The following is a 27,103-nucleotide window of genomic DNA, read 5'->3' as shown; positions in this document are numbered from 1 at the left end:
AAAGGCATCATCGCAGCCATTAGAGGGAAAAGTTGCGGCGCGGCGAGCCCGGCGAGGTCCTCCGCCCGCCCCGGCCCCTCTCCGCTCCCCGGGCTGGCGCGGCGAGGAGGGAGGGCAGTGATCACGCAAGCCCGAGCCGCGGCTGACGTGGGCCGAGCTGCCAGGGCGCGGGACGCAGCAGCCCGGCGGGGAGACACCGCGCGGCCGCCGGCTCCCCGACCCCCGCGCCGGCTGCAGCCTCCGCCAGCGGCGCCGCTCCGCTCCGCTCGCCCCGCACGCCGGTCCCGCCCAGCCCGCAGCGGGATGCGCGCAGCCTGGCGCGCCGGGCTCTGAGGTCGCCTGGGCTCCTGCACCCTTTCTTTAAGGCTTTCGGGCTGCGGGCTCCACTGATGTGACACCCCCCCCCCTTCCCTTTTTCTTCCTTTTTTTTTTTTTTTTGGAATGATGGGGATCTTTCTGGCGTGTGTCGGATTTGCCTTTTCTGTGTTCTACGTGCAGCCGGGGCTTTCTTCCCAAGGTAAGTCCGGGCTCCTTGGCACACATGCATTTGCTTGTGGCGTGCGTGTGTGTTTGCGTGTGTGCGCGTGTGTGTGCGTGTGTGTGTGTGTGTGTGTGTGGTGTGTCCAGGCAGATGTGAGATTCCTAGCAAGGAACAGTGGAATCATCGCGTTCTGTTAGGCATTTTTCTTTCTTTAAAGTTGATGAAACGGTAGGGATGCTAGATCTGAGAGCAAATCTATTTGGTGCCTGGCAGTGAGGTGGGTCGCTCGGTGAGCAGAAACACGGGTGTGTGTGTGTGCGTGTGTGTGTGTGTGTGTGTGTGTGTGTGTCCTCTGTGTGCGTGCACACGGTAACCGCTCATGCATGCATAACCATGGCCAACACACAGGGGCTGTCCGAGGCCAGTCCTCCTGCTCCTTGGAGGCAGATGGGTTTCTAGTTTCCTTTTTTCTGGGTCCGGGTGACTTCGTGTGCATGTGTGTGTCAAAGGACAGACTCCTGGGAGGATCCATAAAAGGCACCACTTGCATTCCAACGGCGCGCCTGCAGCCTGCGGAATCCAGCGGTTCGCGACCCCGCGGGCTGCGGGCCGGTTTCAGCACCACGAACAGAGCTCGCCGCCGGGCCAGAAGCCGCAGCCTCCGAGGCAGAAAGGCCACCTCCCCCTTCCCCCGGAACAAAAAGCCCTTTTCCCATCAGCATGTCTTCTTGGCGTCTCCCCTTTACTCTGAGTATAAATGCAGTTCCATGTCCATGGAGATCATTTGGGGTTTCATGAAATTGTGAAAAGGGACGCTGATGGTGGCTCTCCTTAAAAAGTGGGGGTGGGGGTGCGCATTCACCCGGAGCCAGTCCTGCAGCCCCTGGGCCCCCCTCTCCATGCGTGTGCGCTGCATCTGTGCACACTGCCAGCCCCAGACCTCTCTGACACTACTTTTAGGGACCCGTCAGCTCTTCCCAAGGGGTCCCTCAGACAAGACAAGCACAACCAGCAGAAGCATGCACGTTCAAGACATGCCTGGGGGAGAGAGGGGGCATCTGGTCTGTGTGGGTTTTGCTCTGATTCCATGAATCTTGCAAACGAGCAGGGTCGAGGTTGGTCATGGAAGGACTGGGGGGCGGGGGAAATCTCTCTAGTGTCTTCACAACGGCCTTTCTTCCGAACCACCGCGTCCAGGAGTGCGGTCCTTCCATCCCGGGCTGTGTGGCAGTTAGCAGCACAAGGATTTGCCGGGAACACGCGTGAAGGTGAATTTGGAGAGAAAGAAATACTTAGAGCTGAGGAAGTGTGTGGCTTGCTCCAGCGCTGAGCACAATTGCTTATTGCTTTTGACAATCAGGAATGTGCATTTTGGCAGGCAACCACGATCCAGTCTCCACCACAGGAGACACCCAGTTACCATAGATGGTTCAGAAACTTAGGGGCACGAGGCCATCCTCATCCACCAACTTGACAGGTGTGTCTGAGGCGCACCTCGGCAGATCTGGGGGCCACCGCAGTCTGACGCGAGGCTTGCTGTGCTCCTAACTGAGCAGCCTGACTAACAGAGGGAGTTATTGGCAAGCTCGTTAGGCTTTCCATTATCCGGGCTTGATGGACAGCAGAGTGATGTGGGCCCGGTGCCAAAAAGAAGACAGGCAAGAGGCAAAGGAGAGGGGGCGGGGAGCCGGGCAAAGTGCGGGATGTCATAGAGGGGTGTTTGTTCTGGATTTTGTTTTTCAAGCCAAGAAAAATGGAGCTATCTCCTCAGGAACGCGAGCTGGCGAGCGTGCTGTGGACCTTCTAAAAGGATGCGTTTCTGTTTTGCAGCAAAATTCACTGAGTTTCCACGCAACGTGACGGCCACCGAGGGGCAGAATGTGGAGATGTCGTGCGCTTTCCAGAGCGGCTCGGCCTCCGTGTACCTGGAGATCCAGTGGTGGTTCCTGCGGGGCCCTGAGGGCCTGGAGCCCCCGGCCGAGGTGGCCGGCGCTCAGGTAGAGGACTGGGTGGCCCTCACACCCGCTGCCTCTGTCCCAGTCACTCCCTGGGACCTCCGGGTGTGTCCAAGCCAGGGGTGCAAGACGTGTGCCTGGGTGTCCCCTGGGAACCGCAGGCTCTCTTGGCCGGAGTGAGGCCCGGGGACGCCAGCGGGTGAGCCTCCCTGTGTCCCGGGGACTCTAGTTGGAGACCAAGGAGGAAGTCTTGTGCGTCGGTCTGGTTCAGACTGGGAATGGCCTCCTCCTGGCAGTACCGGGTCTTGTCAAGGTGTGTGTGATGGCACCTCGGTGTGATCTGTCCCGGGACACTCGCTGTCCCATCAGGAACCGTGGGGTGGGGTGGGGAACTCTGTGGGTGTCTCTATCCCCGGCCCCCACGTCTGGGGTTGGCAGAAGAGGCTCCTGAGAGAGGAGGGAGACAGAAGAGGGAGGGGTAACAGGGAGGAGGGAGAGAGGCGAGGAGGAGGGGGCTGGGAGGAGAGGGGGCGGGTGCAGAGGCCACTGGAGAAGAGGGAAGAGAAGGGGAGGGGGGCGGGGTGGAAGGGGCGCGGCTGGAGCGGGTAGGAGGGGGAGAAAGAAAGGGGAGAGGAAAAGGGAAAGGGGGGAGGAGAGACAGGAAGGAAAAGGGGGTCAGAGCGCAGGTTGGAGACAGTTCAGCCCAGGAGGCAGCAGACGGATCGGGGCTGTCGGGATGAGAGGAAGAAAATCTGTCCCTGAGACCCCGGGGAGGGGACGCAGTCCGGCAAAGACGCGGAGTCTGGTCCCCGCAAACTCCCACCCACACGCGCGCCACCCTCCCCGCCCGCTGGGTACCGCGTGTCCGGGCGCATCCGAGCGCGCGAGCGGAGAGCGCCCCCGCGCGGCGGTGGCCTGGCTCGCACCCGGCGGGGCGGCGCTCCTCTCTCCTGCTACATCCATCCGCCTCCGCCGCTGAAATGCTTGGGCGGCGAGGATGGCCTCGCTGCTACGGGTCCGGACGGGCCCCTTGGGGCGCCCGGGCTGAGCTCCGTCTCCTTCTCCCGCAGGTGGAGCTGCTGCCCGACCGAGACCCCGACAACGACGGAACCAAGATCAGCGTGAGTGTCGCGGGGCGGGCGACAGGGGGCGCGCTCCGTCCGGGCCAGGCAGGCCCGTGGGGAAAAATCAGTGCATTCCAGGCTTTTCGCGTGTCCTATTGTGAAGCCTTTGCTTATTGCCTCTGAAAAAGGCAATGTCGCAAACGCAGGACGGAAGCCCGTGTGGCTGCCTCTCTGGGTGCGTAAAAATGGAAGCCCGTTTAGAGTTGGCACGTGAAAGTATTTTTTTTAATCACAAAATATTGAAGCAGTTACTAGAGGATGAATGGGCTTGCTGTCACCAGAGGGGCGTGACCCTGCTTTGCTGTTCGCTTTCTAGCGGTTGCACGCTGCACGGGCAGAGAGCTGCATGCTGCTGTCTGTTCAAAACCGTGGAGAGGATGGTGGCGCTTTCATAGGAAACGTACTCACACAGGAAACCGTACAAACATAAAGCCAAAAGCCCAAATAAACACAGAAACGTCGCTGAAGAGGTTAAACCGTGAAATATAGAGATAGATTTCTACGTTACTGGTTCTTACTTTTCATAACTGCGTGTGAAATATTCTCAATGTCTTATGAAATCCGTCATCATTTAATCGTGGATAATATATAATGTCTATCAAATCCAGCTGTTTTGATAAAGATGTTAGGGATATATATTACATATTATATAGAATTATATATACTCTACATAACCATATATTTACACACACACACACACATATATACATATATATATACACACATATATATACACTTTGCTATTAATCTGGCCTAAAAATTATTAGAAGAATTGCGTGCCAGTTTCACTTTTGAGGAGCAAAGCAGTGTGAAAGGTTCCCGTAGCATAGAAACCCCATGATGGCAGGGGGTGTACTCTGAGCCACAAGACTTCAGGTGGCATTAGTCTGCACCCTGAGTCACGCCACCCCATGACGATAGGTCAGACTGTTCCAAAAGCTGAGAAGAAAAGTCATTACCATCCAAGTCTATGTCGCCGACGCCTTTAACTGTCATTCCAACGTGGGGAGGAGAGCGCGTCCTCTGTTGAGGTTGCTGTTGGTCACCGCCACCCGCAGAATATTTCTGGAATCTCTCAGTGGGAGCCCAGCGTGAAGGAAAGAGGCTCCGTAAATGCTAGACTTGACCTCATCAGGTTCATGTTCCTTCAGCTGAGCTGACCAGGCAGAGGCCAATCCAGGGGTGGGCAAACTTTTTGACTCGAGGGCCACAATGGGTTCTTAAACTGGACCGGAGGGCCGGAACAAAAGCATGGATGCAGTGTTTATGTGAACTAATATAAATTCAAAGTAAACGTCATTACATAAGAGGGTAGGGTCTTTTTTTTTTTTTAGTTTTATTCATTTCAAACGGGCGGATCCGGCCCACGGGCCGTAGTTTGCCCCCGGCTGGGCCAATCCCATGATTGGAAAATGGCAGAGCCGTTACCAGCACCTGGGAAACGAGGGGGCACGCGGCTCGTGGAGTCGGGCGCTGGCTGGATTGAACTAAGTAGCTCACGATTGGTGAAGCCAGTTGGAGTAGATTGAGATAAGTACGACCTTAGGGTTTCACGGTTGAGACCACAGGAAGCTCTCAGACGTGGCCGGGAGGAGTCTCATTTTCCACCAGGAGCGCGCTCGGGCAGAGCATGGGGACACCGTCGTTTGATGTAGCCCTTTGCTCATTTCTCTTCCCTGCCGTCTTTCAGACAGTGAAAGTCCAAGGCAATGACATCTCCCACAAGCTTCAGATTTCCAAGGTGAGGAAAAAGGACGAAGGCTTGTACGAGTGCAGGGTGACGGACGCCAACTACGGAGCGCTGCAGGAACACAAGGCCCAGGCCTACCTGAAGGTCAACGCCAACAGCCACGCGCGCAGGATGCAGGCCTTCGAAGCCTCGCCCATGTGGCTGCAAGACATGAAGCCTCGCAAGAATGTCTCGGCCGCCGCCCCCAGCAGCATCCACAGCTCCGCCAACCAGCGAATGCCCTCCACCTCCAGTCCTCAAGCGGTAGCCAAAATCCCCAAACAAAGTCCACAATCAGGTATGGAAACCACTTTTGAGCCTTTCATTTTGCCACTCACACAACCCTCCCCCGGACGATGGGTCAAGGAGAGTAGCCAGGTGTATGCGTGACGGTTTTGAAAGTCGGAGCCCTAGCTCAGCTGAAATAACGATGAGACGCAGAGAGCCCGGGGCTGGCCTCCATTGGGAATATCTCCCGCCCCAATAGTTGCCGGCCGTGCTGCCTGTCCAGGGACCTAAGAGCTGGACTTTCATTTCTTTACCTTCTGTATTGACCCATTATAAGAATAATAAATCATGTCATGTCGGTTGCATTATAAATGCATGTTCATTTTCTCTATAGATTTATGTATTGATAACAACCCAAATTAAGAGACTTTCACTTCATCAACATGTAAATGAAAGAGAGACACCCCATCGTCAGGGACCCGTAGCTTTAGGCAGGGCTGCTCTCCAGGGGTTTGTGATTGGGGAGGAGAAGCATCAGCTGCCCGCGAGGAAAGGGATGATGGCAATGGCAGGATTGGCGCAGAGATAAGGCAACTCCTGCAAACATGCCTTCCATGCCGAGTGGGCAGCTCGGTCAGACGTGCCCACAGTCCGCTGTGCAAGTTAAAGCTGTTCTGAGTGGCATGCGTGTCTGCATCACTCAGCCTGTGGAAACTCCCTGAAGTTTCGGCCTTGATGTGGGACACGGGCTTCTTGGGATGGGCAGTGCCTTGCACACCCTGGCGAACGTTCTGTATTCGCTCCCACACTTGACGTAATGCTATAGGATGGAGGGGGCATACAAATATGTATCGTGCTTTACGTTTTTCCCTTTATAGTTTATCATCGAAAAATTATTGCTACTAGTATTGGTAATAGAAAATTACATGGCTAACTTTCAAGTTCTCTTTTGCCATTAAATTTTTTTTAAACCTGGTCATTTCATCAGGATAATTATATATACACTAAAGGCCCAGTGCACAAAATCGTGCGCGGGTAGGGTCCCCAGGCCTAGCCTGCGACCAGGGCCATCTCAGCCCATTTGCCAGTCTCCAGTCCCGCCCCACTGCCGACACCCACCCCGTTTCCCCATTTGCCATCCGGCGACCTATCAGAGCCTGTGTATCAGGGAGAGGGACCAAGAGGTCGGCCGTTCTGCCTGCTCGCCAGTTCCCAGTCCCGCGCCACTACCAACACCCATCCCGGTTCCCCATGGCTCCCCGTTCACCATCTGGCGATCGGAGCCTGTGGGCCGGGGGGAGGAAGAGGTGGTCAATGCACCTCATAGCAACTGGTCAATTGGTCATTCTGGTTGTGACGCCGTTATGGTCGCTGGCCTTCTATTATATAGGGTATATATAATTATATCTTATTTTAGATATATCTTTAAGTCCTTTCTTGTGAACAATGCTTTTAAAATAATGTGTGCCAACCTAGGATTCCTCCTTATGTTCGTGTGCTAGTGGGTGTGTCTGCAGAAAGCGTGGCTAAGGGCCCTGTGACTCTGCGCTGCCTTGGATGTAGGTGAGGCCTTGGTCGTGGCGATTTATGTCAGTCTGATGAATAGGTGACTTGCCTTCACTAAAGCTCCATTTGCTTGGCTTTGTCTCATTTTCCTCTTTACTGTCTCTTTTGTTTCCCAAATTAAAGAACAAAACCATACCTAGAATACATATGTGTGTGCGTGCTTACACATCAATAGCACACACACACATATATGCACTTAGTGGTTATAAGTTTGCAGCCATTACTTGATAAAGATTTAACGTCTTTGGCGGCATTGCCCCTCCCTTTCATGCCATCAGAAGAAGCTACTAGGCACTATATGCAAATGTACAGAGCAGCCTCAGCAGACAGTTTACCACCTAATTAGAGAAAACTTCAAATCATGGCAGTGAAATGATTAGCCCACATAGAATACTCCCGGCTAGATTTCAGAAACCCATGCTGTGGAATAAAAATCAAGCATTCTATTACCTACTCCAATGAGAGATTCTAAGCACAGAATAAAATGTCCTACCTATTTCCAAACTATTAACGTTGGATTATATAACATACTCTGCAAATACCTGTTGTATTTGAATACGTCTTTTTGAGTATTATGATTGGAGCTAAATGGCAAGCTTTAGAGATCTTCTAGCAATTTCCACATGAAATCGCCGCTTGTTTTGCAGCTCAGCCCAGGCTCAGGCATTGCTTTTTCCAGAGGAAGGTGAACAGAGGGGAATGCTGGCTCGTAGAAGCCGTGTTCACTGAAAGCCATGCTCACTAAACGTTACCTGCTCGTCCCAAAGATTAACCTGAAGTATGTCAACATTTTTCATTTCTATCTTCTCTACCAGTGAACACTGGAGAACATATTTTATCCACATAACCTCTTCTAACTTCTCGCCAGAAGCTGGGCTGGCCCAGCACCCCTTCTCTTCGTGTGTACATTTCCCGACTTGCAGGGTTATTGTCTAGAACACGGTCTCCAGGTGGCTATGGTATATTCTACTCGGCGTAATACCTAATCCTGATTTATCATTTTTGCTTTATACATTTTCAGGTTCTACTCAAATAAAGCTGATTTCAATGCCCATGCTTTATTTACTCACTCATTCATTCAGGCTCCATTCATTCACATTTCCAACTCTGATTTCATTCAGGAGAGCCAGGCTGGGGTTCACTATTGTCCCCCAATATTTCTCCACATATATGACCTGTGAGCACATGGCAGAGCAGAGAAGGCTGTGCCCACGGAGAGGTGGCCCCTCTTCCCCTCCCCCAACCCCCCTCCTGGGCGGGCCCATGACCACTTCGGCTGTAAGATGAGAAGTCACACTATGCTTGTTGCAGACCTGGCTTTGAGAGGACTGGCGGCTTCTGCCATGGCCCCTAGAAGCCAGCAACCCCTGAAAAAGTGCAGCTCCCTTGACATCCCCTTGCCCAACGAAGCCCCTAGCTGCCAACCTTGACCTTCAGCCCCAGCGGCCACTTCATTGCATTGTGAGAGATGCCCAGTGAGCACGGCCCGAGCCAGCTGGGCACAGACCCTGAGAGATCCTTGCCCCGTGTCCCCCTCAGGCACTCGGCCCCAGGTGGTTTGTCTCACAGCAACAGGCATCCGAGTCGGACCCCTCAACCCCAGAACTCAAACCTGAACTTATCATCTCAGCTTTCTCACCAAAACACACATGTTCTTCCTCCATGGCTCCCAAATCCTTTCAATCGCAAACGCCATCACAACCACAGGTCTGCGAAACTTGGCAATGTTCTCGCCTCGTCTTCGGTGCGTTGCCACAAGGAGCCAGTCACCGGGGCCACTGACTGTCTCCTCCCAACACCCTCGGACAGCAGGCTGTTTTCTGTTCCACCAACACGGATTTCCTCTCTGCGCGGGCCTCTCCCTCTCTCCTCTGTCACCAGCTCCTACTAGCAGGCCTGTGTCTGTTCTAACACAGGGAACAGGTCGCAACAGAGCAAACACTCACTCATGGTGTTTCCGGAGCAGCGCCGCCGGCTTGCAGGGTCTGATCCCAGCCCGTGTCTCCCGCCGCCGGCTTGCAGGGTCTGATCCCAGCCCGTGTCTCCCGGGTTCCCAGTCCTCACGCCTCATCTTCCCCAGGGCGTGTCCTGCGTGTTCTTAGGTCCTTTCCTGCTTCGCTGATTTCAGAAAGGCCGTTTTCCTTGTGTGGGCCGTTCCCTATTTGCTGGTCAGAACCGATGGTTTTCTCCAGAGCAACGCGTCTGTGCTTCCTGTGCCTTAGGAGTGTTTTCTGGGGACTTTCCCGGCGGTGCTGGGAGGCCCACGCTCGGGCACCTCTGAGTGGCAGGCAGAGCAGGGTAGCTGGTCTCCCTAAGGACAACCTCTGAGAGGCAGGCAGAGCAGGGTAGCTGGTCTCCCTAAGGACAAGACAACGTCTTGGCTGCGGACCCTGCAGCTCGCACCTGCTTCTCTTTAAGTGGCCCCCCCACGTGGCGCTCATGTTGGGAGAGAAGGGGGAGGGAGAGGAGTGGGATATGTTGGCTTTCACCTTCTTTCTCTTACAATTATATTTACATAAATAGCGTCGCCTCTGTGCCAGCGCTGACCAAGACCCCTCACCAGTGTCTCTCAGAGTGTAGCGCAGCCAACCGGGCCAGACTCGGGCTTGTCAAAAGTCGTATTCCAGGACCTACTGAGTCTAGAACCGGAGCAGGCATTTCTGTGAGCAGTAAATTATGAGAATCGTTACCTCTAAAAAGTTCTTATGGGTCAGAAAGTATTTTTATCACTTACTGTGAGGTGTGTGTGTGTGTGTGTGTGTGTAAGATGCTACTGTTTCAGAAGCGGGTCTTTCTCTGGGACCGTTTTCCTACCCGGGTGCTGAGACGGCCTTGGGGAGCTTTGTGTTGGCTCCTGCGCCCGCAGCTGGCGCTGGGAAGAGCACTGGCCGTGGCTCAGGTGTAGGGATGCTCCCACGTGTGGTTCTTGGCGTCTCTAGTCGCTGCCCAGAATGCTGCTTCTCCGAGCTCTGAAACACGGCGACAGTGTCTCCACCAAGATGCAAACCGGGGCTCCAGGGGCAGCTGCTGCCCCGGCTGCGGGAGCCCAGCGCTCCCCGGCTCCTGGGCGGGTGGGACCCGGCAGCTTCCAGAACCCGCAGATTGAGCAGAAACAGTCTTCAAACAGAGGTGGGAGCCGGTGGGGAGGAGGGGAGGGCTGAGGGGCCGGCAGGAGGGTGTTCCCCTGACCTGACTACGCGGGAAATGGAGGTGGAGAGCCAGGTGTATACTTCAGGCCTTACTGTTGAGTTGGGTTTTAATGATCCAACTTGGCTGCTTACGCTGGTAAAATTAATCTGCTCCTTGCAATTCTGTCAGTTAGAGGGCAGCCATGTAAATTGAGTGTCTATGAATAAGATGAAAAATAGATGTGAGGCAATGCTTTGTGGGATGCAGGCCAAGGAAACTGCTAGAGATATGTTTGAACTGAAAATATGTAGATTAATGGCCCATATTGGCTAAGTTCTCCCACAAACCATATTTAACTCAACTCCCTGAAATTCAGGAACCAGCTGGGTCTGCAGACCCAAGACTCTGGAGGCTGCAGGCCCTGCCGGTGCAGGAAGGCCACACAGGCTCGCTGTGGGGACCAGGAGCCCGTCGTGGAGGAGGGACGTGCCGCAGATGTGCCAGCGCGCTCAGCCCTGGTCTCCAGTGATTTCACGCAGCTGCAGGGAAGCAGCTCCCTGGACCGATGACCCAAGGGTTGAGAAGTAGCTGCAGAGACTCACTCTGTCAGTCAAGGGAACCCAGGTCCGAGAAGCAAGGTGAGGGCTCCCCCTCCCGTGGAGCTCTGCTGCCACCAACACCTGACACAGGGCACTGTGCCGGCTGCAGAGCACAGAGAGAAGCAGGTGCTTCCACCTTCGGCCTCGGGCCGCCACTCCCAGCGCAGGCGGCAGGCATGGCGGTCAGGGAGGGAGACGCTCACATCGCAGCCCACCACTCAGAGCTGCTTGAGTCTCCATTGGCTCGTCTTGAGGATGAAATGCAGTTAGATACACAGACCAGGCCTCATAAGGGGTAACTGCTTGACCAGTATCGCATTGTGCTCGTCTAGTACAACTCTCAGCGGCAATGCAATGGGAAGGTGAATGCTGCGCCTCACGGGCTCTACTGTGGCAAGTAGCTGCCTTGTTTGGGGGGTGCGGGGGGGGGGGGTGCGGGGGCGGGGTCAGTGATGAGTCGAAGAAGGAAGGTCAGGGCTTCAGCCATGGCTTATGCCTTATTGTTTGCAATTTCAGAACTTTCTTTTTTCTTCTGTCACAATGCTGTGAACTGGTCAGTTGTCCGGATATAACCAGACCGTATTAGCCACCAGCTGTCTTGCCCAAGGTTGGAACTGGATCCTTCCTATAAAACATAATGAAAATCCAAAGGATTTTCAAGAATTTGAGCTGTGTGCCCTGAATGAATAATAGATATTTGGAAGTTGCAATTACACAAACTGGCTGCTCTCTTAATTATATGCAAGATTTCAAAAAAGAACCTCTGAATTTTTTAAATCATAAAGTAATTACAGATGCATCTGAAAACGTCAATAAGTGGAAACATTTCTAAAACTTTACAAAGAGAGAAAACTAAAATGGATGCGGGACCCTATAAAAAGCATGGCACAGTCTGTGGCCGCACATAGATGCAGATTTGTGTCTGAGATTCACTGGCTACCCGTGTGTGGAGTGAGCTGTTCACGAAACCTCCGGACCTCGGAGTCCTTACTTATAAAGCTTATCACGCATACAGCCCAAGGTCATTGTCAGCATTAAGTGACATAAGAGTAAACCCAGCTCATGACCACGCTCTCCATGGTGAGTTCTCTTCCTCTTACCCATCAGATATTAAAACACATGTTTAAATAACCATGATTCCAAAGGATAACTAAGGAACACAAATAGGAATAGCAATGACAGGAGAAAAGAAGCCTGGAAACCTGTACGATTATGTAAAATAATATAATGCCTGCTGAATTAAGATATAATAATTAAGGATTTGTTTAATTAATAAATGACAAAAGGAAACAGTATCACAATGTATGATAAAAATGCAAATGAACTCTGATTGATTAAAGGGCTTAGCAGAAAAGAAATATCAGATATAGAAAAATTAGCATAAAATCAGAGGCCTGGGGCTTAGAAGATTTCCAGCTACAAAATAATGCAAATGAAAATAATATGTTACTATGCATAATTTAAAACATGTATTCAATCTACAAATGTAGCCAAAAAGTGATACAACAAAGAAATATTTGTGTCTAATGCTTAAGAAAAGAAGGAAAAAGTGTCAATTTTACAGATGCTATGATTATGTAACCCACTCCAAATGACTTAGAGATATCGAACATGATCATATAGTATTGATAAAGACAAAATAAAGATGTAAGTTGAGATCAATTCTCTATAGGACAGCAATACACAAACAGAAAATGTTAGGGACAAAATATATAATCATCAAAGTCAGGCTTTCAAAAGTATGTATAGACTTGACGCAAACCCCATCAAAACCCTAGTTATTTTTCAAACTGTGGGACATAGGATCTTGGCAAAGACTTTTTAGCTGAAGGTGAAGATTGCAGTCACGCGGGCATCTGCTGGCTTGTTACCTGCATGGTGACGGGGTGCTTCTCTTCCGGAGGGACCCTGGGGAGGGAAGATTAGCCATAGGCTTTAGCGTGTGCGGCCCATTCGTCCCTGCAGCGAAGCTCCCAGGAGGGAATTGCAAGCAGACCAGTGGGAAGTGGCCCAGACCTTGGGCAGGGGTGCCTGTCACGGGGTCTTTCCATCATGGGAGATACGCAAATGGCCAAGAGTGGGAAAGCCACCTAGTGCAGTGGTCGGCAAACTGCAGCTTGCGAGCCACATGTGGCTCTTTAGCCCCTTGAGTGTGGCTCTTCCACAAAATACCGACTTCTGCGCATGGGCCAAGAAGTTTCAATCGCACTGTACGTGCACGCCCTCACGTGGTATTTTGTGGCAGAGCCACACTCAAGGGGCCAAAGAGCCGCATGTGGCTCCTGAGCCGCAGTTTGCCAACCACTGACCTAGTCAATGTGTTAAAACCATATGAAAAACCTTCTAGAGTCATGTTTTCAAATAATGTTTAATGAAATTCAAAGGAACTGAACACAACATGTACTGTGAAAAAATATAGGATGCAAAACTTTAAAAAAATATAGAACACAAAACTTTAAATCGATCTGAGATATGTGCATAGAAAAACAACAGGAAGAAGTATGTGAAAATGTACATCAAAAGTCAAGATAAGTTACGATTTTTAATTATTTGATTATTGTATCTCTATTGATAACATTTGTACAGTGATAATTTATTACTTTGGTTATAAGGGGAAAAATATTTAAAAATTTCAAATTTAAAAATAGGCAATGACAGCTCAGGAGAGGGAAAACAAACTAAACAATAGAGTCAATAAATAAATTAAGAAATACAGAAATAAAAAAAGAAAGAAAGAGATAGAAAAAAAGGCAAAGTAAAACAATGGGGTGTTGTGATTATAGAGCTCATGACAAATTAAACCTATGTACACATGTACTTCTATGTACATGTGCACATCTGTGTATACACACATGCAATGCATGTACATGTGTGTCTGTGCATATATTATGAAGGTGGCATACTTAGAAATTGCTAGTAGCATGAAATGAAGAACATACCTTGCTTCCTGGGATCTGAACGGAGAATCTGATCATCAAATTACTATTTCTGTTTTTCTAAACAGAACGGTGTGCTTGATAAATATATATTGCTGAAATAAGTCAAGCACATATAAAGTCCATAAAGAAAACATTATGTGATCATTTTTCCTCTCAATGGTATGACTCATTCGGCCCCTGCTTCAGAGTTGGGGCAAAGTGATGAGCGATGTTGTGGTCATTGGGAGTGTCAAGGAAAATCAATACGCTGGAATATTTATACAGGATCATTATGTTTCATTTAATATGACTGCTTCAAACAAGTGAGAGAGCATTCTGCATGAATTCAGAATCTTAGATGCATAAAGCAGACCTCCTATAAATTAAGCTCTTAGTGCTTGACTTGCAGCAAATTGTAAATGCTCGGCGTTAGAGCTGCTCATCCTGCGAAGCCTACCACTATAGAACTATTAAAAAAGTGAAAATGGATGTCAAATTAAGCAAATCGACTACCTTCACAGACACAAGAATTGTAATGAAGAGTAAATAATGCCATCAGATATCCCAAACTCCAAAATACAAAGGTGTCAAGCCGTGTGCAGTAAGGGGGTCTGTTATGGGACCAAGTTTTTTCTCCTTTCTTAGCGGCGTCTTCTTCAGCCATTTGGAAAGTATTTGAGTTTTGATTTTTCTGATTAAACAAATTTATTTGCCATGAAGGCAATATCCTCACTTCTCTTAGCATCGGAGAATTAATTTGAAAAATGCTCATTTAGGGACCAAGCTGTAGGATCATAACCACTAAGTAGAAAAAAAAAACCTTCTTGAATATAAAAACTCACTCTACTTCCAAAGATCTAAAAATATAAAGGTTTTAAAGAAATAAAGTCATGGTCCTTAGGTGCTGACTCACTGTAAGGCACCATACAAACCCAGGAGGTATGCTGCTTCTAACACACCTGCCAAAGTGGTGTTCAACCAACTCTGAACAGTTCAAATAAAAAGCTAATGAAGGGACGGGAAAAAAGATGAATTGTATCTTTGATCCTTTTGGTGTTATCGAAGTACCTAGCACTGTGCTTAGCACATAATTAGAGATAAATAAATGTTTCTGGGTTGAATATTGCTTTGCCAGAGCTCTTATGAGGATAATACCACTGCTAAGAAGAGATGTGAATTTTTATGTAATTTGGTTGATCTTTAAGAAAATAGCCCCAGATCCCTTATGTGTTAATGGAGAGAGAGGATTAGAAATCAGCACTTGGACCATCCTTCATTCCACACCCATGACAACAACAATGTTTATTTTAGATTATATTTCATAACAAATTATATCTGAGAAGTTTGATGACCAGTCCCTTGCAACTATATAGTTGTATTATTTTATTTGCATGCCTTCATAAGTAGGATATGGATTTTATAAAATCTTCAACTACCTGTTAATTGCTTAATTCTGATGTCTAAGAAAATTTCTGTTATGAAGATAATTTCTAAAACACTAATTCAGATAATTTTGAAATAGCTATATTCATGAAAATGGTGAAAGCATTGGCTCAAACATGGAAAATATATGGGTAAACTCTTAAGAAATTTTATTTAGGTGAAAACAAGTGTGTTTTCTAAAGCTATATCACTGATGCTTTTCTGTATCCTATAGCATTCAGTCGCCAAATAATTTTTTCCTCAAAAACAGATGATGCTGAACAATTAAAATCAATTTTTAACTTGGACAAATTACTGTATTTATAAAATATGGTGATAGCTTTCTATTTTTCCATTTATATAAGAAGACTAGTGGCCCAGTGCACAGATTCATGCACATTGAAAGGAAATTAATTAGAAGAAATATTTTAATATCACTATTTGCCCTTTCTCTATAATAGAAGTGTCAGAGATTAAAGAAAGTTAGTAAAATGTATATGAAAATAATATATAAACTGAATAATAAATAACTATAACAACATGATATAACAACAACAAAGACATGATATAAAAATATGATATGAAAACAAAAACATCATGTAAAAACAATATTAATAAAAACAATGACTGATAAATTGATTAAACTTATTCTAATATCTCCCTGTATACCACATTAAGAGTAAAAACACTTTCAGAGTGCTTGACTAATTTACCTTGTGATGAAGTCGCACTCGAGAGAAAGCAACATATAACTGACCATGTCCGAAAACCTGTTCAGGTAGGAATATTCCTACTCTGTCTAGAGTTTGTCTTTGTATTTATTAATAGTCATCGCAAATGCTGGCATCATGGGAAACTATCTTCGAATCAATTTAAATGGGAGCCCAGTGTCAGATGGGGACAAATTAATTCTTGGAATCAGAACAACCTCTCCCTCTGCAGATCCTGTTACTACTTCAGCTTCGATAATGTTAGGTCAAAATCTTGTGATAATAAATCTGGTACCATTACAAAGACCCCATTTACTATTAAGATTTCTCAGTAGCATGATGATTGCACCTACTTTCAATTTTAATGTATGACACGGCATTCCCAAAGGAGTAATACTACTAAGAAATTCGATGGGAAAATTTTTGTTTTCAGTATCATCCATTAATTCAATGGAATCATCACTCAAATAGGTGTGAAAATCTCCATCGAGTATATTCAAAATTTCTTCATTTAATTTATGAACATGTTCAGTTTTGGGACAAAGAATCACACTTTTAGATATATTTTTTATATTATCTATAAATATACTATTTCCAAATGTAGCTTCAATAATAGATCCATTACAAATCATTTCATGGAGATTTCAATAATATACATTCTGAGAGCTTTATATGTATCGCATATGCACAAGTCAACATTTATTTTTAAATTGCCGTGTGCATCATATGTACTGGCTAGTCGGTCGGTCGGACGGACCGTCGGTCACTTAGCCTTTTATATATATAGACTAGAGGCCCGGTGCACAAAAATCTGTGCACTCGGGGGGGGGGGGTGGTCCCTCAGCCCGGCCTGTGCCCTCTCACAGTCTGGGACCCCTCAGGAGATAATGACCTGCTGGCTTAGGCCTGCTCCCGGGTGGCAGAGGGCAGGCCCAATCCCTAGGTGCAGCCCCTGGTCGGGCTCAGAGCAGGGCCAATTGGGGAGTTGGGGCGCCGCCCCATCATGCACAGAGCAGGGCAGATTGGGAGGTTGTGATGCCACCCTCAGTCACGCTCAGGGTAGGGCCAATTGGGGGGTTGGGGCACCATCCCCTGTCACACTCAAGGCAGGGTCGATGGGGAGGTTGCGGCGCCACCCCCTGTCAGGCACAGAGCAGGGCCAATCAGGGGGTTGGGGCACTGCCCCCGTCACACACAGAGCAGGGCCCATCAGGGGGGTTGGGGCGCTGCCACTCTCACACTCAGGGCAGGGCCGATGGGGAGGTTATGGCTCTACCCCATCACACACAGAGCAGGGCCTGTGGGGGGGGGGGGAGCTCCCCCTTATCAGGCACAGAGCAGGGCTGCTCAGGGGGTTAGGGCCCCGCCCCCTGTCACACACAGAGCCGCAGGGCGATCTGGGGGTTTGGGTGCTGCCCCCTGTCACGCTGATCCCGGTGCCAGGAGGCATATTACCCTTTTACTATATAGGGTAGAGGCCTGGTGCATGGGTGGGGCCAGCTGGTTTGCCCTGAAGGGTGTCCTGGATCAGGGTGGGGGTCCCCACTGGGGTGCCTGGCCAGTCTGGGTGAGGGGCTGAAGGCTGTTTTCAGGCTGGGAGTGACTGAAGTTCCCAACCGCTCCTTTTTTTCTTTTTTTTTTTATTCTGGGCCAGCTTTATCTTGAGGCTTGGCTCCAGCTCTTAGGCCTCCGCGGCTGAAAGTAGGTTTCTGGCCTTTGCTTACAATGTTGTGAATCTGCTGGCTGAAGTCCGGCGGTATTTGTTACAATGTTTCTTAAACTGCCCGCTCAGAGGCCTGCAGCCGCAGGCGGGGAACGTTGGTTTCCTCCGTCACTGAGGCAAGCAAGCCTCATGTTAGTTTCAAGCTGCCTGGCTGCTGGCCGCCATCTTGGCTGACAGTTAATTTGCATATCTCGCTGATTAGCCAATGAAAAGGGTAGCGGTCGTACGCCAATTACCATGTTTCTCTTTTATTAGTGTAGATGTGTGAAAAATGAAATCACAGTCACAGCTGTTTCTTTCTTTCCTTTACTTCTGTTCCTTGGCTCTGGGTCTCTCCATTGCCATTTCTCTAAACTGTGAGGTATGTTTCCATCTTTGATGAGGAGTTTTCCTCTGGTGAGGCTGAGGACGGGGGTCTAGGGCAGCATGCAGAAAGTGTGGGTGGGGCCCATACTTCTCTCTCCCATCAGAGAGTGGTCGCGAAAACATGAACATACTAGTGACCCAGCGCGTGAAATCCCATGAGACCCAGACCCGCCGGAAATCAAGCGAGACCCGAGACCCCAGACCCCGCTGTGCCACGGGACCTAGAGTCAAGTCCCTGCCCACCCGTGTGTGCCTCGCTGTGCACACAGCCTCCTGGTGACTGGTCTTTGGTCATTACGGTGTTAGGGCCACTGGGTTTTTATAATATAGATGTTGTTCTTAGCTCTTTGCTTGGTAGTCAATAACTCTAGCCTCCTCACTCAGGGCAAACTCTCCCAGCCACCCGCCCCCATAAGTGCCCTGGGGTCTCCGTACCTGCAGCCATGCCACCCCACCGCCGCAGTTGTCCTCACAATTCCCTCCAGTCCCCTCCCCACGTTAATGTCCTTATTTAAGCCCTTGGACAAATGCGGCGTTTTTCAGCCGCGTGCAGCAAAAGCACACGTCCTAACGCGGAACATGTGATCATTCCAAGAAGGCGTGGGTGAATGTCAACCTTCGTGTTATGCGTGCGGAGTTGGCTGGTTAATAGGAAAACACGCAGGAGGCAGATTTCAGCTCCGCGAGTCCATGGTCTCAAGCACGTTGGCAGCACTTACGTATATACCTGTGCGCGCAGCGCTCACAGTAAGCATTCTCACTGATGCAGCCAGCTGGGATTAAATATAAGTGGTCTTAAAGCGTCCTTGTTTGAAAACATTTCACTTGTTTTTTCACTCATTTATATGTTCTCCCTCCCACTTCATCTATGCCACTCACGTTCCCACGGGCAGAGCTGAGAAAGCAAGGCTTTCGGGTGTGCAGAATGGCCAGGAGAGAGGAATTAGCAGCAAATTCGCTTGTAGAGTCTAATAGAACTGGCTTTGAACCTCAGCCGCCTCACCTACCCGCTGAGGAAACCCAAGCGCAAAGCAGGCCCCCCTCAGCAAAGTTCCTTCATCAGCAAAACCTCTGAGGCAGCTTCCAGATCACAGTCAGGGCTGAGGGAATGATAAGTGCTCAAGAAATATCAGCTACTGTCCCATCATCATCATCATCATCATCATCATCATCACATCATCATCACGCTGCCTGCACCCAGAGCAGTCCCTACCCGATGAGCAAGTCACAGTGAAAATGTGCTGTCACTTTCGTGGGTCCCTTTTTGAGTCAGTGAAGGAGGCAGAAACCCGGGAAGCCTACAGGGACTCATTGTAAGGAAGAGAGTCTGGAACATTCCAAGGTGACTGGGGTGTCCCCAGGCGCCTTGCCATTTAGAGGGCCGTGAGAAACTGCCCCGCTCTCCCTGAGCTGCCAGAGCGGCCTCACGACCGGCGGAGAGGTGTGCGATGATGACGAAGGACATGTAGGCGTGCCTGCCTGCAAGTCGGGCTCAATAAAATAAGCCGTTTGTGCAATGGGTTAAAATGAAGCACATTTCTTAAAAAGAAATAGGGGATTTCTGGAAGAAATTGGCACTGGACACATAATAACTCTGATAGAAAGGTATTCTTTTCAAAAAAAATTCTAGGAGATAATTACCCTGTTATTTGGCTTTTCCCTTAAATAGTATGTGCGAGCCAGAGGCAAGAGTGCACTGAGCACTGGCTCTGGTCTTTCTCCCGGCGCCGCTGTCGCTCTGAAGCCGGCGTCTGCGACAGAGGGTGTGGCGAGGCTGGTCTGTTCCCAGCGACGCTCCGTCCTGTGTGCGCCTGGCATCTTCACGGGCAGCATGACATCAGGGGCTGTCGCTGCCTTTATTATTGGAGATTTCCATCTTTAGGTCTGTTCATATGATAAATGTCACTCATATTCCCTGTTACAAAGTAAAGGTTCTGGGGTCAGACCACGGGCCTCCGTGGGAGAGAAATTGTTTTCTTTCTCTTTTCTTGCTTCTTTTGATTCCACTAGACCAGGGGTCCTCAAACTACAGCCCGCGGGCCACATGCAAATACAAATATTGTATTTGTTCCCGTTTTGTGTTTTTACTTCAAAATAAGATATGTGCAGTTGCATAGGAATTTGTTCATAGTTTTTTTTTAAACTATAGTCCGGCCCTCCAACGGTCTGAGGGACAGTGACCTGGCCCCGTTTAAAAAGTTTGAGGACCCCTGCACTAGACACTCAAACCAAAAAAGAAAAAAGAAGAAAAAACGTAGAGAGAATTGTACCCAAATCTGCAGACAGATACCCTGAGCCCTGACTGTCCCCTGTCTTGTCTGAACCAGCTAGGAGTTGAACTCAGACAGGAAAGGAATCCAGCAGCGACCCACTCCCCAGAGAAAGTGGGTAGTTGAAAGCGGTGGACGTTAGGGGGGGACACACTGCCTGGACCTTGCTCAGTGCTCGCGTGGTCCTTTGAATGAAATACCCAGATTCTGTTCCGATGATCTTTCCTGGTAGACGGCACTCTGGTTGTCTCTCCCGTCACTAACTAATGGTGGCACTTTAGCGATCACCGTAGCCTTTGGTCCCAGTCCATCAGATTTGGGTCAAAAGCTTGGACAGAGGACGTGTGGTCAGCGCACGTCATAGCGACTGATTGTTCAGTTGTTGGGTTGTTCCGCCGTTTGGTCTATTTGAATATTCGAGGTTTTTATATATATATATAGTTAAGTTTTTCTTCTCTGAAGCATGTTGTGCATTTTCTCTGAAAAGATTCCTGCCCATTTAAATAATAGCATCAAAAATAAATAAATAATAGCTTCCCGTCCTGATGGAGCAGATGGGGGGACCATGGGGCCGGGTTGCCTGCCCCGGGGGTTCCCTGCCAGGAGCCCATCTGTCTGCTGGGCGCTCTGACTGCCTTGCTGTGTCCTCCCTTCTGTGCCTTTGCTTTCCACCTGCACCCATGGGACCCTGGGGGGCGCTGTCCCCGTCCTGAGTTCCATGTTCCTGATCCGCAGGATGGCAGGGCAGTGGAGATGCACTAGCACGTCTTCACTGACACGTGGGAGCTGCCCCATCCCGTCCCGTCAGTTTGGAGACCGACACGAGCGGGGGGAGGGATGCAGCCTTATTCAGTGGCCCCCCGCGCCCCAGCCTCGTGGTCCTAGATCCAGGGAAGAAGACATAGTCCTGATGGCGCAGTGTGAAGAGAGGCGCCGAAGGGAGCTAAGTTCTCCCCGCTGGCGGACAGGTGGGAGGCGAGGCAGACTTTCAGTGGGACGCTGTGCTGAGTTCAGTGAGGCGGGGACCTGGGGGACTTAGCCATCGGTGACAATGACAAGCATGACGTGGTGGTGTAACTGCATGCGGTTTCTACCCGAGTTGGCATTGTGTTTGAAAGAAATAGGTGGGACTTCCTGTTGTCCTCTGAAATCATCATTAACATGAGCATAAAATATTTGAGACTTTTCCCCCCATATTTCTCCTTGGCCAAACTCTCCTTGGTCCCAGACGCTCTCTGGGGAAGGCGTTCCAGACGCCCATCTCGGGGGAGGCGATGAGACTGGTGTTGTATGCAGCACAAAAAGGGCTGAAGCTGGAAGCCAAGTGCCTACGCTCCTGGGACTTATAAGAAGACTCCCTAGAGTTTTCCCACGTGCAATGTGGAGAAAGTACCTCCCTGTCTTACAAGGGTGTGGAGAATGGCGCCTGCGAGAGCACTGTGAGAACATTTAAGCATAAAGACAAGTGAAGGCATCTGTATTACAGGGAAGTCGAAGGAGGCCGTGAAGTAGAACCTACAGAGAAACCTCTAGGCTCTATCGAGTGGCCCCTCCTCCAGGCATGCGCTCTGCACATGCTCTTCATGTGACATAGATGATAGCACCTTCCTTTCTTCCTCACAGAGCGTTTGTGTTGGGGGCAAACGTTTAGACATTGTTTTAGACATGGCAAGTAATGACGAATCATTGTTAAAATGTCACCCCTTGCCTTTCATGAGCTTGTATGGTCATCAGGGAGATAAGATACAACTATAATGAGTTACAGGTCAATGTAAGCTGTGTGAGGGGCATAGGAAAGGCAAAACCAAAATACTGCTCAAGTTCAGAGGCAAGAGAGTCTACAAGGAGGTGTTGGGAAGAGACCCAGTGGACAGAAGGTTATGTGAGGGCAAGAGGCAGTTAAATGCATGGCCGGATTAAGGGGATAACAGGTTATTCTGCTTGACCTGGGCACAGAGCAAAGAAAGAAGGAAAGAATAAGGGAGAGAGAGAGAGAGAGGGAGAGAGAGAGAGAGAGAGATGGGGTGGGAAGGAAGGGTGATCCTACTTGAGCACAATGTCTGACATACTAAAATTGAAAACCATGGATAATTATTGCACTCATTTTAGAAAACATGGAAGAAATTAGTGCCGTATTTGGGATCTTAGAAGTGAGTGGCCCCTGAGACCGTTAGAACTGAAGGCTCCTGACTGCAACCTTGGCTCTCACCTGTTCCTGAAAGAAAAATGTCCCTGGCTGGGATAGTGAGAGAGAGCAGGATGAATGGCCAAAGTTTGCTTTAGATAGATAGATAGATAGATAGATAGATAGATAGATATGATATGATATAGATATAGATATATAAAGATATAGATATATAGATATATATAGATATAGATATATAGATATAATTTGTCTATAGAATAGACCATAGCATGTTTGATAAACAAGGTTTGTACTTAGAATAGTAACTACTGTTATATTCAGGACAATGTACCTCCGAATGAAATGGACAATGATGAATATCTGTTACACACACACAGGACAAATTATAGCATTTTAAATCCCACTGCCTAAGTCTTTGAGATTACCAAGATAAAGAACATATCTCTTCATTCAAAGCATAAATAAAACGTAGAAAGAAGAGACAAACAATCAGTGATTTGCTTTATAATTTACTGTGCAGGGAAGAAAACTTTGTCATTGGCCTGATGGAAATAAATGTCATTTAATTAAAAATACGCTAGGAGCCCTAACTGGTTTGGCTCAGTGGACAGAGCGTCGGCCTGCGGACTGAAAGGTCCCAGGTTTGATTCCGGTCAAGGGCATGTACCTTGGTTGCGGGCACATCCCCAGTAGGAGGTGTGCAGGAAGCAGCTGATTGATGTTTCTAACTCTATCTCTCTCTCTTCCTCTCTGTAAAAAATCAATAAAATATATTTTTAAAAAATACGCTAGGAAATGCATGCGTAGAGTGGATGGATAATGTGGGGGGGAGCGGGTACTATATTACAATGATATATCGGCTATGAGATGGCAGTTCAAAGTTCGAGTTGCCTTAAAATATCCTTCTCTGTGTATAATGGGATTTATTTGCAATGATGCTGCTCATGTAAATTCTGTTTTAACTTGCACATGCTGGACATCGGATGGTGGGAAACATTGGGTCAAAAAGAAATAGCTGTCCCCTGTATTTCTGATGGGAACGCTGGTCAGGCGGACCCTGTGATGGGCTCATTGCCGTGGAGAGGGGAGATTAACACGCAGCGCCTGTGCCTTTTGGCCAGCTTTCAAGGCCCAGGCTAAGAAAGAAACCATGATTTCACAGAATGACTTTCCTGAATGAACCATTTTATGTCGTTTTCTTGCTCTTAGCACTTTCAGCCCTTTATTCAATATCAGACATTGTGTCAAATACCCTTGGCTACTTAAGGAGCCAAGGAATCAATCATTCCTTTTGTTTTCTTTTTCAAAAAAATGAATCCCTGTCCAAGAATCTCTCCTCAAAGGGAACAAGAGCACGCGGTTAACTCTGGGAAGCCCCAGTGCTAGGGGCTCTGCATAAATTGTGCAAATTTCCCTGCCACACTCCTTGTTCTTAGAGCTGCACGTCTACTCTACTGTCCCTTCCGCATTTCTGAACCTCAGGCCCAGCTTGAGAGAAGTAACAGGCTCTCGAGACCCATCACTAACCTCTGGGTCTCCAGTCGTTGGGTTTCTGTGAGGACGTAGTGTGACATGTGGCTCACCTACCGAAGGAAGGCAGCCAATCACTGACCGCGCTAAGGGCACCTGGCAGGACAGCAAGGCCAGGCCACTGGACGGTCATTTGAGAACCGAGTCCCTAGCTTTTCTGCTGCCGTGACTTTCTGACAGGGCGTGCTTTCGCCTCAGTTGTGGTCATTGCCAATGTGGACCGAACCTGGGTTAGCTGAATTATTCAAAAGGTTGAGTGTCTACCTTCACCCCCTTCAAACCCTCTTAACCTTTCTCCAACTAGAAAAGACAGAAAAAGAGAGAAAGAAAAGACAAAATGCTTTGAGCCTGATTACGACCTAATTTTCTTACTAATAAAGGTATTTGATACATCATTTGTAACTACGAACTTATTAGATACATTATATGAAGAAAAATTGCAAAACTACAATTGCATTCTCTCCCTTTACACAGTCTCAAAGCTCTTCCAAAAACTGTAATTTCTTTGCCTCAGACTTCAAGGGTAAAAATTAAGGAAGCTCTTCCTCTAAAAGGAAGTGCCCACCTGTGCCCACCCCAGGGCACAGGGAGCCGCTGCTCGGGGTCTGGGGAGGAAAGCAGGTCGTGTCTGTAGGTCCCATTATAGGAGCCGCCCGTGACTGTAGGAAGAATCCTCCCAGAATGACGACTGGCAGGGAGCGCTGGGGATTCCTTCCTCTCGGGGCCCCCTCCCCCACCCCCCGTGGAATGGCATTGTTTGAAAACAGACACACGACCCGTGTCCTGGGACTGAAATACTCTGTATGTGTTGTCATTTACAGTGCATGCCAAGACACTCATGAGCAGCAGAGCCAAGCTGGCGAGCTAATTAACTATATATGTGTATGTGTTTAAAACAGCCTGATAAGGAGCGTTGGAAATCTTCAAGATGAGCGAATATCTTATAACTTCTTTCGCAGGTGCCAGGATAGCTACAAGCCATGGACTTTCTGTCCTGCTTCTTGTTTGTGGCTTTGTGAAGGGTGCTTTGCTTTAATCTAAAGTGCTGACTTTTTTCCAATATCACTTTCTCTTCTTAAAGCAAAGAGCAAATCGCCTGTAAAACCTACGGAGCGGACAGCAAAGTTGACCCTAAACACCAAGCACCACCACGCACCCACTGTAGCCTAATCCCCCAGACAAGGAGCACCTGCTTCCGGAAGCATAACTGAAGAGGCCCTCACACGCTTTGTCCATAATGTTTTCTTGGGCAAAACCCATGATCTTTCATTTCAAGAGAATTAGTGTGAAGTGATAGGACATGTTCCGATAGCAACATCTCTTTTTTCCCCTTTTCTTCCGGATACTGAAAGCATCCTCTCACTGCGGGCTCAGGGGTTGGCCTGAACGTCATCAGGATAGTAAATATTTACTATGGAGATCACCACTTCCTACTAAAAGACCCATCATTGCAGGAAGCCAACAGAGATCAAAAGACTCCAGGACATACCAACTATCACCAAACGACACCCCAGTTTTGGGGGCCAAGAACAACATGATCACCACTGCGAGGCAACGAGGAGAACCTTATTTTAAATAAAAAATAATAAAAGAAAGAATTTTTTTTTAATTTTCCATTTTTCCTTGGATTTTTCTCCTTTTTCTTGATTATAGTTCCTGTTCAATGGTGGCAAGTCGCTGATTACGGCCAATCCCTGTCAATCCTGGGAGCTTTCTATAAATACATTTTGGGTGTTCTATATCTCAATGTATTTTAATTCATTTTGCAATTCCTGTATATGCAAACTGGACAAATTCTGTAAATTGCTTCTAGTATGTGTGCTATAACTTCAAAGTAGATAGACTATGACCTTCATGCAAGCTGGTTTTTATCATAATAGATATAAATATACACATACAAAGATCCACATGGTGGGTCATCAACCAAGGTTTTTTTTGACAAAGCATTTGTTTCTCACTGATGACTCACGGATTGTGTGGATTTTGAAATGCCTTGTTTCACAGCCACAGGTTTGACAGCTGCAGGTGGCCTGTTGGCTTCTCCTTCCTTCTGGAAAATGCATATTCAAGCTTGTATTGGTCTCTGATAAATGAATTACTTCTGTTGTGTGTATGCTTGTTGGGATTTGCTATGTTTCTTCACATATGGTGTTTGTTGAGGTTTGAGGGTCTCGACTCTAAGGAATGTACACTCTCTGGTTTTGATGGCGATGCCCCGATTACAGTCATCATTGTTATTGTCAAAAAGCAATGTTGCTCCTAGAAAGTTTGCCTCAGAGGTGACAGTGGAGAAGACGAAGTGGTCACCATCACTCCCTGACTTCATGGAACAACACTTCTTGCTGTGGCTAAAGGTGTGCTTCCTTTGACCTTGATGAATTTTTGTAGGTTCACCGTTCTGTTATTTGCTCCGAATTATCTCTTAATGTCTCCTAATTAAAAGTTAAAATGTGGTTGTTGGCTCAATAGCATATGCAAAAGTTGACAACACATTTCTGATTGAAGAAGATCATCTGTTCAGTTTTTGCTGCTTAACTGGATTATTATTTTAAATGTTCCATTCTTATTTGTGGTTTATGATCATTTAGACTATTTTATTTAGAGCCTGTTTTCTGCTCTGGCAAAGAATGATGGGCAGAACTGTTCGTGTGGGCCATATCCACTTTGGATAGATGTGGGTTGAGATAGCAATGACCTGAGTTTCCTTTCCAGAGCGGTCCTTCCTTTTTTTTTTTCATAACAAAACCAGAAGACCCTCAGCTCCTAGCCCAAGGTCCTAAACTGAAGCTTGAAGGCAATGAATACCTCTGCTTTTCGAAGGTAAATGCATTGATTTTCTGCAATTCAATTACAGGCAATGTGCATATTTTCATAATATTCTTGACATTATCTACTGGGAATTAATGCTTCATGCTAAACCTTTGATTGACATTTTCCTTGTTCATTTGGTTTATTATTTCAGTCTAATGAAAAAATAAATAAAGGATTTGATTGCACTATTTTATGAACTTAGAGATTTATTTTCTTTCAACATTGAATACTTAAAATGCATACAATAGTGGGAAGATCAATATTATTTATTAGGTCTACCTGGGCTTTAAAGATCACATATAGTCAAGTATAAATTAGTTTACGATTCACAGTTAGCCAGTCTGGGAAAACCCACACGTAAGTTACTTTTATCTCAGTTGGCACACTGTGTCAGTG

General features: G+C 48.0%; 1 protein-coding gene across 3 annotated transcripts; it reads left to right on the top strand.

The window, feature by feature from the left end:
* The first annotated feature begins 95 nt into the window (after positions 1–95).
* VSTM2A (V-set and transmembrane domain containing 2A) lies at positions 96–26,897 on the top strand. Of its 3 annotated transcripts, none has more exons than XM_081102188.1 (5): positions 96–517; positions 2,312–2,478; positions 3,507–3,557; positions 5,251–5,587; positions 24,856–26,897. In XM_081102188.1, exons 1-5 carry the CDS (start codon positions 442–444, stop codon positions 24,930–24,932), a joined length of 708 nt encoding a protein of 235 aa, XP_080958314.1. In that variant the 5' UTR covers positions 96–441; the 3' UTR covers positions 24,933–26,897. The 3 variants fall into 3 exon arrangements, with proteins under 3 accessions (XP_080958314.1, XP_080958313.1, XP_080958312.1); XM_081102187.1 differs by having other exon boundaries at positions 157–517; positions 24,978–26,897; XM_081102186.1 differs by lacking the exon at positions 24,856–26,897 and having other exon boundaries at positions 157–517; positions 5,251–5,886.
* Positions 26,898–27,103: the final 206 nt, after the last annotated feature.

This window comes from Myotis nattereri (genome assembly GCF_964212035.1).
Source record: "Myotis nattereri genome assembly, chromosome: 11".
In the NCBI taxonomy this organism is placed as follows: domain Eukaryota; kingdom Metazoa; phylum Chordata; class Mammalia; order Chiroptera; family Vespertilionidae; genus Myotis; species Myotis nattereri.
Note: the sequence above shows the minus strand (reverse complement) of the source record. Positions and strands in the feature narration are given on the sequence as shown.